The following is a 16,510-nucleotide window of genomic DNA, read 5'->3' on the forward strand; positions in this document are numbered from 1 at the left end:
CTCGTTAAGGAGACAGTGTCCTGTTAGAAACCCCGTGACAATCCAAAGATTGTTTTCAAGTCAAGGAAAATCTTTGATTTTTCTTGGTCGTAAGTTTTGAGGAACTTTTCGAGTGTTTTAGACCGTTAGAGGATTCCATTTTAGGTTACACAATGAGTCTTCCTGGTTAGTGTCTGTATGAAAACATTCAACCGTAACATCAGCAACAAACTAAGACTATTAAAAGCCTAATTTTCTCCATTGCTAAGTGTGCCTCGGAGACCTGTACGTTGAAAATGAAGGATTTGGAGCAAAAAATGGTAACTCCATTTTAATAAAAATTACAGTATCAACATAAAACTCTTTTATAAAACGGAAAAGAATTTGAAAAAAAAGTTGGTTATCAAGGAAAAAAACACTTTTCTGATTAAAATATTATATGAAAATATAATACTACATAATTTCTGTTAACAGAATGTTAACAAAATGTCCTCTACATGTACGACTTGATGAACATAAAAAACATACGCAAAGAGGTGAATCGATGAAGTCAGATCAGGCATTGTGGTCCAAGCACCACAACATAAAATGGTCAGTAGCCCGGGTTGTCCACAAAGAACCCCATTGGAAAAAGCGCAAGTTGGAAGAGGTCGTAATCATTTCTAACAATAATAAAATTTTAAGCAATCCAAGTATGGGAATTTTAACAATATGGCAACCATTCATAAATAGCTCCAATGCAGCTATTTTCAGTCAAGAACCTCACGCTTAACTGCACCCAACTATTTCACGGGTGAATGATCCGCTTTAGTATATAAGCTCAGTGTTTTAGGATTTAGTTTAGTCCACACTTGATAACGGTCAGTGATACTTGTGATCTACACGTTGTGTAAGCAAAATAAATAAAGACAATGGAAGTCCGAAATTCTTTTAGTTTTAGCATTTTTTTAAATGGAGCTGTGTGTTTTTGGCACAAAATAAATAACATTATAGCAAAAATAACTGTACGACAAAAATATGATTTATTTTATTAGCAATTATTGAAAAAAATATATCCCAAGTTTATTTAACATATTAAAATTAAAAAGGTGATTCTCTGAAAAACGGAGCCGACCGGTTTTTGCGCCCTTCACTGTCCAGACGAATACTCCGAATAACGTACACAGCTTATCGTGCAAACATTTCAAATCTTGAGCAGCATAATATCGAATTGAGACTGACAAAATCTCTAAACCAATCTTATTTAACATATTTTAGCAACATATCTAGAAAAATTAATGGCCTAGAAAAACTAACTGTGAAATATAATAAATAAAGAAAATGAAAGATCATAGTCAGCATGATGCCAGTACTGCAGCGCAAAGCAAAACAACGTGGAGAGACATAGTAAATGCGATTGCTTCATGATATCACAGTATACTCTCATAGTGGAGGGAGAAGGTCATTGCATATAATAATTACTCGATGACATAATATATTCACTATTCCTATTTTCATTCTTTGAAAATAATTCATTAGTCAACTGAAATAAGTAGTATAATATGGAGAACTCTCGTTAAAAAAATAAACAAGACGGCGACCCGTTATAAAATCACAGCAGTTCATATCGACTGTCATCCTTGAAGGGTCTGTTTCAAACCGAGTTTATCTGGTTCAAAAAGGTGATGTTTCAAGCAGTCCCCTACCACCTCAACTCATGACATAAACTGCCGCCATTTTTCAAAAGGTCGCTATCATGGATTTTTTGCCAGAACTCTTCTTGTTTACTACTTAAATATTATTTTGTGTGTGTCGGTTTTCTATATACAAACATGCTGATGGCTTCATTGATATAACACTGATGGCTTCATACTGACAAGAACATCCAGAAACGATAGACTGAAATCTTATCTTTTTTTAATCGCAAATGTGTTGGAGATATTTTGTGAATTAATATGATTGAGAATGAGTCAATCTAGTTTGTGAAGCTATCGCCAACAAATCGAAACTAGACTAGGTTTGATGACCTATTAATGTCATAGGTCTTAAAGTCAGTGGTACATCTGATCAACACGAAAAATTTCAAAATTAAAGAAAATAAAGAGTCAACAGTCCAAGAAGATGTTTTATTCGATAATTAACTGTGCTTAATAACTCTACTTGAAATGTAGCATAGAAAAACCTGTTTATCCATCTCTTAAAGCAGTTGAGAGGTAATAACTGTCTTAACAAAATTAAAAAAAAAGGAAACTTTTTAAACTTGAAAAAAAAGGAAATCCTCATATTTAATACTATTTTTTTTGTATAGATTGATTATAAAATTTAATTAAAAAAAAAATATATAACAGGGCATTTCATATATCTTAATAGAATTTAATTTGTAAAGAGAATTAGACAGCGTTTTAGCCTTAAATTTGATCAAGCTCCAATTTAAGAGATTTTAGATCGTCGATTTAAACTTTAGATTGAGTCTTTTTCAGCTTCTAATGAGTTCTGTAACTTCAGTTCTTAACGATGCTCTTTTAGACTCATTTTCAGCAATAGTACATATAAGATTTTAATTGCATGCGATTTTAAAGAGTTAAAATGCTATAAATACGTATTCTCCAAACTCTTTTTGCTAATATCTTGTTTTTCTCTTCTCTTTATTTGAGAATATTTAATTTAAAAATTAAAATTTAGGATGCCAAATAAGTTTACTAAATTCTATCTAATACCTGTGATTTTCCTTAATCTTTAAATATAGTTCATATCAAATAAATTTTAGTCACGGGTTTAAGCTTGACCGGCACCGCGTTGCCCACTTTCATATATTTTCTTTTAATAAAAATATTTTAGGAAACTAAAATAAGTTAATTATAAATATATAAACATTTATTATTTTCATCAACAAAACTCACCTTCTTAACAGCACTTAAGGGACATAAAGGGCTATTACTATCGCTGTCTCGTTCAAAATATTCTAATAAAGTTGCGATGAGTTTTTTACGGCTACTAAGCTATCTTGTATACTTCGCACTAGAAGAGGCTATAAAAAGAATAATGTTCGACTCCAAGGTCTGCTATTAAACATTTTTAAGCTTAAATTATCACAACACTATTTATTTAAATCACAAACTCGTAATACAAAACTAATATGTCAAAACGAATGACAATGTCAGAAAATAAATAAATATATGTGGCAACTTGAGATTTTTTACTGCTGAGCTACCACCTGAATCTCCAACGGGCAGTTTAAATTCCAGTTAGTCAGCCCGGCGCACATTGATGTAGAAGTTCCCAAAAGCGGCAGAAAATCAAAATATCAAAAGTATTTTTTCTTAATTATAATTTCACTCGTATAGTTCCTAATAGACCATATTTTCAGAATCGTGAAGATTTTTGAATAAAAACGGGCCCATTATTAATCCCTGATAAGAAATGTTCGAGCTTATAAAATTATTAGCTGAAGCTAAAATATTTTAATTAAATTTTGATTAAATAAAATTAGTGCGTTTAACGTTGGTGATAAATTAGTTAAAAACTGATGGTACTCTGAGAAAGTACAATGTTTTAAACTGTTTTTCCTCATGGTAATTCTAGTTTTAACTTCCCTGTGGTAAAAAAACAATAAAGACCTTGATGTAATTAAGAACTGCTTAATCTAAAATCACATTTTGTGTAAGCTAATACAAAATGCTCCAAATTGCTCCAAAAAAATATGATGTAGGTTACAATTATTAGCCTTTTTTCTTCATAACTACGAAGTTTCATGACCAACATTAGCCCACAAATAATACCATGGTTTTCGGGAGAGTTAGGCAACCTAAAGCTCTCCCGAAAACCATGGTTTAGTTTCCCAAAATAAATTACGTATGACAGTAATATTACTGGGTGTTTCTTAGGTGCTGTAAAATATTGTTGTTGGTTATTTTTAATTAGTTTTAGAAAGAAAACTGTAATATATTTTCTCTTATTCAATTTAATTTTCGATATACAAAGTATTCAAATTTAAAAATACTTTTTATTGTGTAATTTTAACTAGCTTTTCCCTGTTAAGCCTAAGTTTTTATTCGTTTTGTGCTTATATGACACTAAATTTAATATTATTAGAAATCTCAGTAATTTTGAATAATTATTGTTAATATAAACTAAAAAGACGTGTCAATGTGTCTATCATGCGTCAATATTCATTCAACAACTTTTATCAAGAATGTCATGCACCTTCTAGATACTAATTTTCTCGAATATAGTAAGAGATCACCATGACTTCTCCTGTCAAGTAAAATAGAACAGCATCCTGAGGCTCCAAAACTTATTATAAATTAAATTATTCTATTTTTTTATCCATTTGCTAAATCCATCTTAAATATATTATCCATCTTATCTAGAAGCTTTAGGATAATTTTTAGTTTCTTTTCCTTGCGTATTAAATTGTTGTAACTAAGTTCTAATTATCATCTAGGTATAATATTTTTACAACAGGTAATTACAGATATTTCTAAATTATAGAACATTTAAAAATATAACTAAAATTAAATGGTTGTAAGTGAACAACTGCTTACATCTAATGCGAAAAGAGCGCTCAGTCTTTTAGATGTTTTGGTGTTACCCTTAATCAAGGGTGTTACTTTCATTAATATCAACTACATAAAATATACAGATGTATTTACTTTCTTTTTTTTTTCTTTTTTTTTTCTCATGGAAATGAATGTCAATATCTTGAATTTAAGTAATACTTATTGGTAACTAGTTCTGAAAAAAGGATTAATTATAGTAAAAACGAAAGGCTAATTCTATTGTAGGGGGCTGAAAATAAAACCCTGTATATTTATTAATGTGTTAACACAAACTTTTTTTGATCTTTTAAACTTTACAAAGAATAGAGTATTAAATTAATATGCTATTGAAGACAAAATAATATAATTAAATTTTTTTTAGAACCCATTTTTTATTTTTTACAGCCAATTTAAGTACACACTGTATACATAATTCAATTTTCTGAATTCCAAACATCACTTATACACTTAGAAAACCACATTTAACAAAAATAATTTTAAGAAATGTAGCAGTAAGTTGAGAAATTATTTTTTGCCACTTTTCGCGTTTTCGGCATCACTGTGCGGCGCCCCGAATATATTCATGGTTGGCCAACAATGAATTTAAAAATCGCTCCCTCGTTTATGCAACTAAAAGTTTACGAAAAACCTGATATAGATCAGTAAGCGAGGGTTTTAGGGTCCGAATTTTGAACAACTGCACAGATTGATGTGAAATCTTAGGCCCACACTGTATCTAGGTACGTTAAGTTTCAAGTTGAAAATAATGAATTTTTTTTTTATTTTTTAAAAAATTTAAATTTTTTTGATATATCTCAAAAACTAAGCAAGATATGTACGTAAAAAATGCAACAGAGTAAAATTTAATGTCTTTTTTTGCAATATTTTTGCTCTGTTTCAATTTTTCTGTAGATCTATTTATTTCGTAGATATTACGTTTTTTTTAGATTGACTTGTTTGAGCCCTTTTTTGGACCAACTTTTTTGAGCCCTTAAAACTCAAAAATCTCGTCAAAATGATGAGTTCAAGACTGTTTAACTATAGCGGTTAATTTGTAGCTGATGTAATTTCTTACAAATTGATAGTTTTTATTTTTATGATTTTAGTCATAGATTTTGTGAATTTTTTTCTGAAAAAAATAGGTGACCATTTCATTTTATCATAACTCCGCGAGTTTTTGAGCTACGAATTTGAAAAGACCTTTTAAAAAATGATTTAAAAGGTCTTTCACACTAACAACAAGCACATTAAAAACGGTCATATTCATTTTCTTCGAAAAATGTGTTCTTTCGCCATTATTTTATGGTAAAAGATTGCAATTTTTAGTTTTCACTTTTACAGTTGTCACTTTACAGAGTGATAACTCGGCTATTATTACACCTACGGTAATCACGCAAGGTTTTTGAGTTATTTATAAAAAATGACAAAAACATACAGTTTTTAGATGAAAAATCAACATTTTCAATCCAAAATAACTCTAAAAAAAATTCGGAAAATATTAAATGTCTGAAAAAATGTTATAGAACATTTTTTGCTTAGAATTCATCCCTTTATTGATATTTGCAATTAAAATAGATAGTTTATTTTTCAACCCCGAGAAGTGGTCTCACCCTCAGGGTGAAAGCACACATCGCCCAACTTTTGTTTCTTACATATATCTCTACTCGTATCTCTATTTACTGTTAAAATTTCACGTCAATCGGTTCGGGTGTCAAGAATTCGGAGTTAATCCCCTATTTTTAGCCTCGCTTACTGGCCTAATAAGCAAGGGCAGAAAGACAGTCAAAGCTGTTGTGGGTCTGCTAATAAAGCATTGTAAGCTGAATAGGCATCTAAAGCTAATGGGGTTGATGAACGAAGCCATGTGCAGATGTGCAGGTTCTGCCAATCTGAAGAGGAAATGACAGAACACATTATATGTCGGTACAACAGCCTGGCAAATGTACGGTTCTCGGTAATAGGCAATGATAGGCCATTGCCAGGGAGCTACATGGAGGATTCAGTCTCCAAGTTGCTAGACTTTCTAAAAAGGATAGGACTGGAGAATATAAACTAAGGATCAGAAGAGGACTACAATAGATCTGAGAAGGTCGCAGTAGATCAGGTCGCAGTAAATCTAGTACGATGTTCTGTTTACTTTGCAACTTTCTTTTGACGAAGCCAACTAGCACATTTTTCTAATCCACCGTCACTGAATCGTCGAAATATCGTCACTGACTTCGTTTACAGCGTTTTATTTCAGCTCAACTTCGTTTTTTTCATTTGAGTTTAAGATCATCCATGTATAACATGTGTTATTAGTATTATTATATTTTTACCCAATAAAATAAATCTTTTAGCAATGATCAAAAATCTAATCAAAGCTAACAAAACAATTTATAATATTACAATGCAAAACATTTAAGAGTAATACACAAATAAAAAGAAAAAATACTATAGAGCCGACAAAAAAGGAATCAAAAAGTATGTGGATGGATAGACCATAAAGTGATTGTATTTTATTGCACAAAATACATGACCAGCTGTAACGCAAGCCATTTACAACATTACAAAGCAAACACTTAGACGAGATACACACACACAAAGAGAGACGAAACCATATCGTTATGGAATAAGTAATTTATTACCACGTTAAACATTTGCTGCCGCGTCGTCCACCAGCTTGTCTGTTTCTCCGACGATAAATTCGTTAGGATACGATACACACCAACTCCACGACGCCGACAAACACTTCTCTGCCAGATTAAAGTTTTATTTGCTACGACAACACGACAATAAGCTACTCGGGGGAGTATCTTTGCCGATATTAGGCCATTAAATTTGAGTTTACCCTTTGTCGTTGAAGATAAGCAGTGATATTTTGAATGTTATCTTAGAAAATATTTGAATTTATAATTAAAATCATAATTGTAATAAAGCTTTGATGTTCTGCTTTAAGATAAAGTTTTATTTTTAGGTATTATCTACCAAAAATATCTGTCCTCTCTAATTGGAAAACATTAAATATTTTTTTTATTCTTCCTCACAAATCAAAAACTGTATATCGTAAAAATAATTATTATTAATAAATATGTTTAAGCTTATGCCAATGAAGCCCTTTCATACGATACCCCACATAACATGGTTAATTCAATTCATAATTTGGACCTGCCGTTCCTTTCATAAATACCCTGTTTTTTTGTGATTTAATTAAAAAATATATGTAAATAATACAAATTAGTACAACTAAAAAAATCTACAAAAAGATTTGGTCACCCGTACAATTATGACCGCGCTTAACCTCGAAGAAGAAGAAGAAGACTATTCCGTCAAAAACATAGAATGTAAAAAAATGCAACACAATTCTTCCACTATAAAAAGTTGTTAGATCTCTTGTAAAAGCAAGTCAGTTTATTTTATTTAGTTTCTCTTTAGGCACCTATTCAACAATTTTATTACAAATTGTTAGTATCAATATTAATCATCTTTATTTCTGTAATAATTATAATAACTTGGCAAACGCACGATATGCTATTCTATGTATACTAATTTTTAATGGCACTGTTTTGATTTACTTAGTAATAAAAATAGTGGATTATTCTTTTATAATTTTGGTGCTGTGGAATTGCCTAATTTGCTGGTTAAGAAAGCGCTGGTGAATAAGCGCCTATTACCAGCGCCGAAAATTAGCGTCTACAAGTCGTCTCCATAGTACACAATAAACGTAAAAAGTAAGCGCCAATAATTAAATGCGCTTTTAAACATACCCGCATACAGAAAAAAAAAACTTGTCGGCGCTTGTTGCTAGCGTAAATTAGTTACCACTTCTTTACCTCTTTCACCACCTATTTCACGTTTCATTATCATACTAGGAATTCTTGCTTCAGCCATTCTTTCAATGTGTCCCAGCCATCTCAATCTTTGTATTCCTGCTACTGGCGTTATACTCGGTGCCCGATATAGTTGCTTTAATTCTTCATTTGTTTTTCTGGTCCCAAATCTTCTTTCCTCCAAAAATCTTCCTCAGTATTTTTCTTTTCCAAATCTCTAGCGTCGAACTTTCTGTTGCAATGAACTTCCACGTTTCATATGCATACAGCACTATTGGTGGTATCATTGTTTGGTACATTCTGATTTTTAAACTCCTAGAGATATTCTTATTCGTAATAAAAGAATCTTAATAATTTTCTGTAGTGCGCTAACACATCTATTTCCTGCCATTATTCTTGCCATAACTTCTTATATATATATATATATATATATATATATATATATATATATATATATATATATATATATATATATATATATATATATATATATAAAATTATATAAGAGTTTCTTGCCTTGAACTGCTAATATAGAAATTAATTCCACGCTGTGTTCGTCATAATGTGGATCAACCTGCTCTCACTACCGGTTTCGGGGCCCTACCCCATCATCAGGTGAGCTTGGGTATTTCCACAGAACGACGAGCACAGCGCAGAGTATATACATACGACTTGTCGTAAAGTAGCGGTAAGATATTAAGTCCCCCATCGCGGGATATTTTCCATTATATATATATATATATATATATATATATATATATATATATATATATATATATATATATATATATATATATATATATATAGAGTCTACTTCCTCAAACTTGAATCGTTTCCCTCTGTCTGAATCTATTTGTACACCTTTCTTAATCTATTTGACATCTTCCCTTCTCAAAATTCATATCTGACTACTCGACTCCATAAATTTCGTTTTCTTCTCATTAAACACTAAGCCTACTTTTTGTGCTTGATCTTCTAGTCTTTTGGTCACCGATATCAGCTCTTTCCAATCTCTTGCTGAGATAACTAAATCATCTGCAAAGGCTAAGCATTGGTGTCTTTTTTTATACAGAAGGCTACATCCCTGTTGATTCCCGCATCTTTTATAACCTTTTCTATTACTACACTAAACAGTACTGGAGATAGTGAACCCCCCCCATCTTAATCCGTCTCTGATTATAAATTTTTCCGTTGTTTTCTTGTTTACTTTGAGTTCATTGACTGTCTCTTAGAGTGTCAATTTTATCATCAATTTCTTGCTAAAAATAATTATAAAAAAAGAAAATTCTAAATACGTTCTCGAAATCGAAACTTCCTTTTTTATCTCTGCCACGCAATAAATTCTTAATTTTATATCACCTGGCTTAGAATTTCCCACGGACCGTGCGAAAAACGATCCTTTCCTTTTCTGGAAATCCTGGAAAAGCCGAAAATGCATTGATTAAGCCTCAGGGAGCCCCTGACGAATCGACTAAGGCCTGCCGAGGCGTGATAAGGCCACTTGCCTCCCTTTCTGCATCCACCTTCGCGCCTTGATATCTTCCTTTTCTTTCTCACACCCCACACAGCTTTATTTTAATTTATTTTACGATAATTTTCTACGTAATGCTTGGGGAGGATGAAAAGCGCCACTTTTGATTATTTAGTGGATATGAGACCAAGTAGATGTGTAATAAAGAAATAATTCCGATTATAGCGGATTCCTTGGATTTATATCTTTAAAAACATAATAAAACACTTAATTAATTTATTATACGACTAAATACTACAATATTTTACTTAAATATAATAGACAGACGAATTACTGTCAATTTTTTACACTTCACCATTTATCTCTTTAAAAAGTAAAGACAGTAAAAAGTTTCCTCCTAAATCGCTGGTTATATACCCACAGAAAATGATTCTGGCTTGATGTGACATGTCTTCTATATGCGGGGTTCTATAGAAGTGGACTGACTAAGCCTTGCAATGTAATTGACCTCAAATCCAAGGGACCTTACAGAAAGAGGGATATATCTACTATTGACGGAAAGCATGGAGAGCTAAACCCCAACCTTGGAATACTAGGGTGTCCGTTATTTACAAAGAATAATTATAAATAATATAGTAAATATGAAATAAAAAATATAAATAATAAAGATAAAGAGAATAGAAAATATAAATAAGAAATAAAGGTTATAGTAAAATATAAACTAAAATATTAAGTAAATCTAAACAGTGCACTTAAGAACAAAGTTTTTTAATTCGTAGAATATCATATCGTGTAATTGTTTGCTTTCGTGACATTTGATAAAAAGTTTCTGATTAAATTTTGAGAACCACTGGATTTTTACTGTGTTTTTGTTCCTCTAAAATTTTGTTCCACTACCTGTACTTGCCATATTATCGCATATGTTTTTAAGTGAAAATTAAAAAAAAAATCAAAAAAATCTTTTGAAAAATTAAAAGTTTTCTATTTTTTTGCGAATAGCCGTGTTTCTCTGATCGAAATATACCACCCCTAAAAATGCGTGCATGAAAGACTTAACTTGTATACCTTTGTATTTCTCTAAGGTAAAATTTATAGCCAACTTTTCTATAGAAATGTATTTGAATCACCTTGTGTCTATCCTTCTGGACTGCTATTCCATCACAATTTTGTATATTGCAAATTAGAAGTAAAGGATCGTTATTATTACATACATACATACTGCCATTACTCAGTCATGAATATTTGACACGCATCAGAAAATGATTATGCAAGGCGTTTTTTATGAGCTTTTCTGTAATTGAAAAGCCCCAATAATATGATGTTATCTCTCTTCCACACCCCGGACATTCAAAAATCTCATTGTTTTGTTGCCTCTTTACTTTTTGGTGGTCTAATGCCTACGCCATGAATTATCCTGTGTGTTGCGGGTTGACCCTTCCAAAAAAAGGTGTAATACTCCTCAGTGAGACTACCTCATCTGCAAAGCGAGTTTCGATAAGAGCGGCTACATCTATATTTAGCCGGTTTAGTTCTTGTGAGACCAGTGCTGTTCTTCTCTCTGGTCGATTTGAAGGTGTCTTGTCCAGTAGAGTGTGGACGTTCCACGCCGCAAACGTGAAACATGAACGATTTTTTTTTCTCTCATGATACAAAAATCCGGACGATGGTTTTGTCCCACTCGAATGTTCCATCTTTGATGTGTGTTAGCTGCCTGGAAAGGTTTAACTGTGACGGTTACGCTGCCGGACAGTTTTAGCTGCAACTGTAGCACTGGATGGTCATGGCACAGTGAGGATAAGGAGTGAAGCGATAGTTCCCTTGTGCTACATTCTCGGCCGACTAGGAGTAGTTTACTCCTCTTCTCCACAAAGATGGTAGGACTGAGGGTTGTATAAGGTTATACCGCCTATACTCATTTTTTTTCGGCAGGTTTCTACTTTGAACCGTGTGTTGCAACTACCATCGGCGTGTGATTGCAGGATGGTAGCCCGTTTCTACTACTCTAAGAAAGACCTGACGATGTTGGTTGCGTCAAGTATTACCGACTTTTGCATTTTACGGTAAGTCTTGTATTGAATTCCAATATCTTCCAGAGAATTTTTCAAATTTATTGGTATCAGTCCCATTGATGTCAGGATGATCGGAACAATTTTGACCTCGTTGAGCCGCCACATATCTTTAATTTCGCGTTTTAATTCGGTGTATTTCTCAACCTTTTCTCTATGCTTTCTATCCATATTGTGATTGTTCGGTATGGAAATATCGATGAGGAATGCATTATTATGTTGTTTGTCAATTACTGTTATGTCGGGTTTGTTATGGGGTATCGTCTTGTCAGCTATAATTCCTTTATTCCAGTATACCCTGGCCCTTGTATTCTCCACTACCGGCGCTGGCTTATATTGGTAATATCTTGTGCTTGTTTCAACTTCAAAAGAATAGTTTTTTAGTAGTTCTAAATAGACTATCGTGGCTACTCTGTCATGTCTTTCCACATATTTTGTTCCCGCCAGTAGCTGACACCCTGAGAGAATATGTTCAATTGTCTCCGACTCTATTTTGCATTTCCGCCACGAAACTGAGGTTATATTCTCTTCCATAATAAACTTCCTATAGCTCAGTGTAGCGGTAACCTGGTCTTGGATGCTAATCATGAAGCCCTCCGTTTCTGGAAACAAGTACCCATCGACGAGCCATTGAACAGATGCTTGTTTGTCGACCGTTTCTCGCTGCAGCTCGTTGTAAAAACGTCCATGCAAAGCTTTCGAGCCCCACTCTCTAAGTGACTGCTCTCTGTTTTTTACAGACAGGTGGCCATGGTTATCAGCGTTCAGGTTAAGTGTAGTGAGGTTGTTGTCCACTTTACCACAGCTCTATGGATGTCATTGTTTGTGCTCCTAAAATATTTCCTGAGATGGCCTATCTGTTGTTGCAAGAAGCAACCACATCGATGATTCCGCGACCTCCATCTTTTCGAGGCAAGTTTATCCTTTCCACTGCTGATCCTGGATGGTGTTTTCTAAATTTTGATAATTTCGTTCTTACCAACCTGTTGATCCGTTCCAGGTCAGTCTGTGTCCATTTTACAACACCAAATGAATACTGCAAAATTGGGATGGCATAGCTATTAATTGCTTTGGTCAGGTTTTTGAATTAAGCTTGCTTTTTAATAGCTTTTTAGTCGTGTCTTGAATTGACCAGTAAGTATTTCCTTAATATTGCTATGTTCAATCTTGTTTGTCTGCAGAACTCCAAGGTATTTGTATGGATCACGGGATATCGATGCTACTTTTGTGTTTGGGTTCAATTGAAGTTCAGGTCCCTCAATCAGTTTTCGTCTCTCAACGGTTACTTTTTGGCACTTTTTGACACCGAAGTCCATGGCAATATCAGTGTCATGATGATGACAGATGGCAGCGTCTAGTTGCTTTTGGTTTGCCGCGTAGATTTTTAAGTCATCCATAAAGAGCAAATGGCTGATAACTTCTGAATTTTTTCCAAATTTTAAGGTAAAACCGAACCCTGTCTCTTTAAGTGTTTCGGATATTGGGTTCAGAGCAAGGCAAAACCATAATGCAGACAAGGAGTCCCCCTGGAAGATTCCTCTCTGCAATCTTATAATTCCAGATTCTATATTTGACTCTTGATGTTTGATACTTAGTGAAGTATTCCATTTGGCCATAGTATGCTGTAGGAAATTTATGATGGTTTTATCGATACTGTAAATCTCCAGCACTTTTAAAAGCCAGCTGTGAGGTATTGAATCGAAGGCCTTCTGGTAATCTACGTATGCCATGCATACATTTCTTTGGCTTTGGCGTGCTTGCTCGAGAATTACAGCATCTATAGTGATCTGTTCTTTACAGACAAGAGCTCTTCTTTTACATCCATCATTATGTTTTCTTGTTCCAGGTACGTATCAATTTTGTCCCGAATTACAGCAGAAAGAATTTTATACAATGTAGGTAGACAGGTGATCGGTCTGTATTGCGACGGGTCTTTGGTATTCTCGGATTTCGGGAGAAGGTAGGTAACTCCACTTGTGAGGAAACTTGGAAGTTCCTCTGGTTTTTGTAGGACTCTGTTAAATTGTGATGCCAAACATGCGTGTGAACAGGTAAGTCTTTTGAACCAAAGGTCTGGATCCCGTCTTTTCCTGGGGCTTTCGAGTTTGCTAGTTTTGATATTACTTTTCTGACATCATCGGTTGTTACTGTTACTGGGTTCATTAGGTTTCCACGTAATTTCTGTTCTTGTACGCATATCCATGGAGCGTTTTCGCGGTGGTTAATATTGTTTGACCAGATGTCTTTCCAAAATTTTGTCACATCCGCCAGTTCTGGTGACTCACCCACATCTTCTCTGCTCTCCAATGACCTGTAGAAATACCTCGCATTTTTTACAAACTGGTTGTTTTGCACCTTTCTCTGATAGCTTTCTTGGAATCGGCGAAGACTTTTCGAGAAAGCTGCAAGTTTTTGCTTTAATGTATCCAAGTAGTCTATTATGATAGCTCGAGTTTCTTGCTTGGGATTGCCGTTTAACTGTTTGGTAAGTTCGGATTTAATCCCTCTACGCGCTGATCATCATGACGGTTCCGAATGAGAGAACCAGCGTTCAATTCTCTCCCGCCCCGGGTTACATGTCTTGCGTCGAAAGCAGCAGTAGTAAAATCACGATACGTCGGAGTGCTAATCCTCGGTACCGGTATGGTTTCTTCCTCTCGTGTTGGCCCAGTCATTGTCTCTCCGCCACCAGGGTTGGGTACCTGATCTTGGATAAAACGCAGTCTGGTTTCCGGGATCAACCGAGCCATAAGGCAGGAGGTACGAGTAGGAATTGAGTAGGAGAGGCTATTTGAGCCGCTTCACTACCCCCTTTAGACCACCTAATTATTATTACAAGGATATTTTTAAAATGTGTACTTCTACTAGGTCATATTTTACATTAAAGAAGAGATTGAAAATACCAAATAACAATCCTGATATAGAGCTCTTTCTTAACGATGTGTCACTCTGTATGTGCTTAGTTAAAAGTAGGGAGATATAGTAGAGAATAATAATGAACTTTCTAAAACTATGGCACTATCAAATATATAGGTATACTAAAATTATTTCCAATTTGATTTATTTTCACAAAAGATGCAATAAGTAAAAATGAAATATAGGTATGTCTTTTTACCTTCAGTTCGAAACTTTGCAGATTAATTTCTTTAAATTCCGTAACCTTTGCTAAGTTTGAAAACTAACGGAGAAATGTTGACTAAAAGTTTGATATAAAATTAGATCTACGAACTTTCTTGCTATTTTTGAATTTCCGTAAACTACACAGGCCTGGAATGAGTGGGATAACTTTATTATTTTTGTAAAAGTTATCCCCAGTTCGTGTATTGCAACATAGCATGCATGTAAAATGTTTATTTTTGATAGTAGGTATAATGTTTAATCGAAGAAATTTGAAGAACACGGTGTGCAAAAAAGAAGTTTGTTTGGGACAAGTTGAGGTGCTGAAAAAAAGCTTTGTTAAGTTTATAACATACAAACACTAACACATTCAGAGAAACTTTATAGAGTCTTTAAACAGGGATACTCTATTCTAAATAATAAATCATTATATTAGGGTGTGAATAATAAATCATTATATTAGTAAATCATTATATTAGGGTTTTTCTTCTTGTAAGTCATTGCATCAAAAAAAAATTGAACAAAGATTAACAAAATAACAAGTAAAGATTGACAAAAGCATGTAAAACAATTAAATAAAAAAATCAAGATAATTATAAATGGTTTTGTTTCCAAATTATGTTTGTTAGTTTGCCTTATCAATGAAGCAGAACACATTAACGAACAAACAATTTTATTAATACTGACTTAACAATAACAATAACTAGCTATAAAATTAAAAACAGTTATAGATTAGTTAGTTAGTTGTTTTTACATGCTTTTGTCGATCTTGAAAGAAATTGAGAAGAATGCACATGTGTGATACATTTTTGAATTCGGAGAAAATGGGACTACCTAATGCGCTACTAATATACAGAGTGTTCCATTTAAAAAGTTTTTTTTAGTTTTAAAAATCTGACATGTGACACCTACTGTCATTTGTACTCGCAAAAACTTGGCTGAAACTGCTACAACGTGTTTTTTAAATGACTGCTTTAACCCAACAAACAAAAAAGTTATAAGCTTTTAAAAGTGGGTCAAACTAAAATGATAACCCTGTACATACACCATCAGCCGAACAAAAAGTAGCCATAGCCTTTATACACAGACGTGCTGCCCGACAAGACTTGCCAAAGCAAGAGAAACAATATACAGGGTGGTCCGAACTGTATTCCGGAAACTTCTGCAGATAAAAATAAGTAAAAAAGTTCGTATAAATGTATGTCATAACATGCTTAGTTTCAGAGATACAGGGTGTAGAAGTTTCATTTTTATTTCGATATTTTCTAAATAATTTCTGAAGTAACGTCAATATTTGGATGAAAATTGGTGTCTGGGAGTTTTTTGACATGAGAAATTTGATTTTGATATCAATATGACTCCTACTAGTAGAGCGCGCCACCTACATATGTTTTAACTGTTTTGAAGCGTAATAACTTTTTGTCCGTACCTGTATAAAACTACCCAGCGAAAAAAATATACATCTCTGTGATTTTTTACGTAAAAAATATCTCTTTGTAAAAATCGCTACGAGCAACCGTTCTTAAGATATTTAGAATGGAAATAGTCAAT

At 33.4% G+C, this 16,510-nt stretch overlaps 1 protein-coding gene across 1 annotated transcript in view; it reads right to left on the bottom strand.

The window, feature by feature from the left end:
* Positions 1-11,773: 11,773 nt before the first annotated feature.
* Positions 11,774-16,510, bottom strand: part of LOC115880511 (A disintegrin and metalloproteinase with thrombospondin motifs 7-like) — a 94,869-nt gene continuing 90,132 nt past the window's right edge. The window contains exons 18-20 of the mRNA XM_030897731.1: positions 13,716-14,153; positions 13,066-13,651; positions 11,774-12,649 (exon numbers count right to left, since the gene is read on the bottom strand). Of these exons, the coding sequence (XP_030753591.1) occupies positions 11,774-12,649; positions 13,066-13,651; positions 13,716-14,153 (1,900 nt within the window). The remainder of the gene's footprint in view (positions 12,650-13,065; positions 13,652-13,715; positions 14,154-16,510) is intronic.

The sequence above is a fragment of the Sitophilus oryzae genome, unplaced genomic scaffold (assembly GCF_002938485.1).
Source record: "Sitophilus oryzae breed Bouriz unplaced genomic scaffold, Soryzae_2.0 scaffold_1625_pilon_pilon, whole genome shotgun sequence".
In the NCBI taxonomy this organism is placed as follows: domain Eukaryota; kingdom Metazoa; phylum Arthropoda; class Insecta; order Coleoptera; family Curculionidae; genus Sitophilus; species Sitophilus oryzae.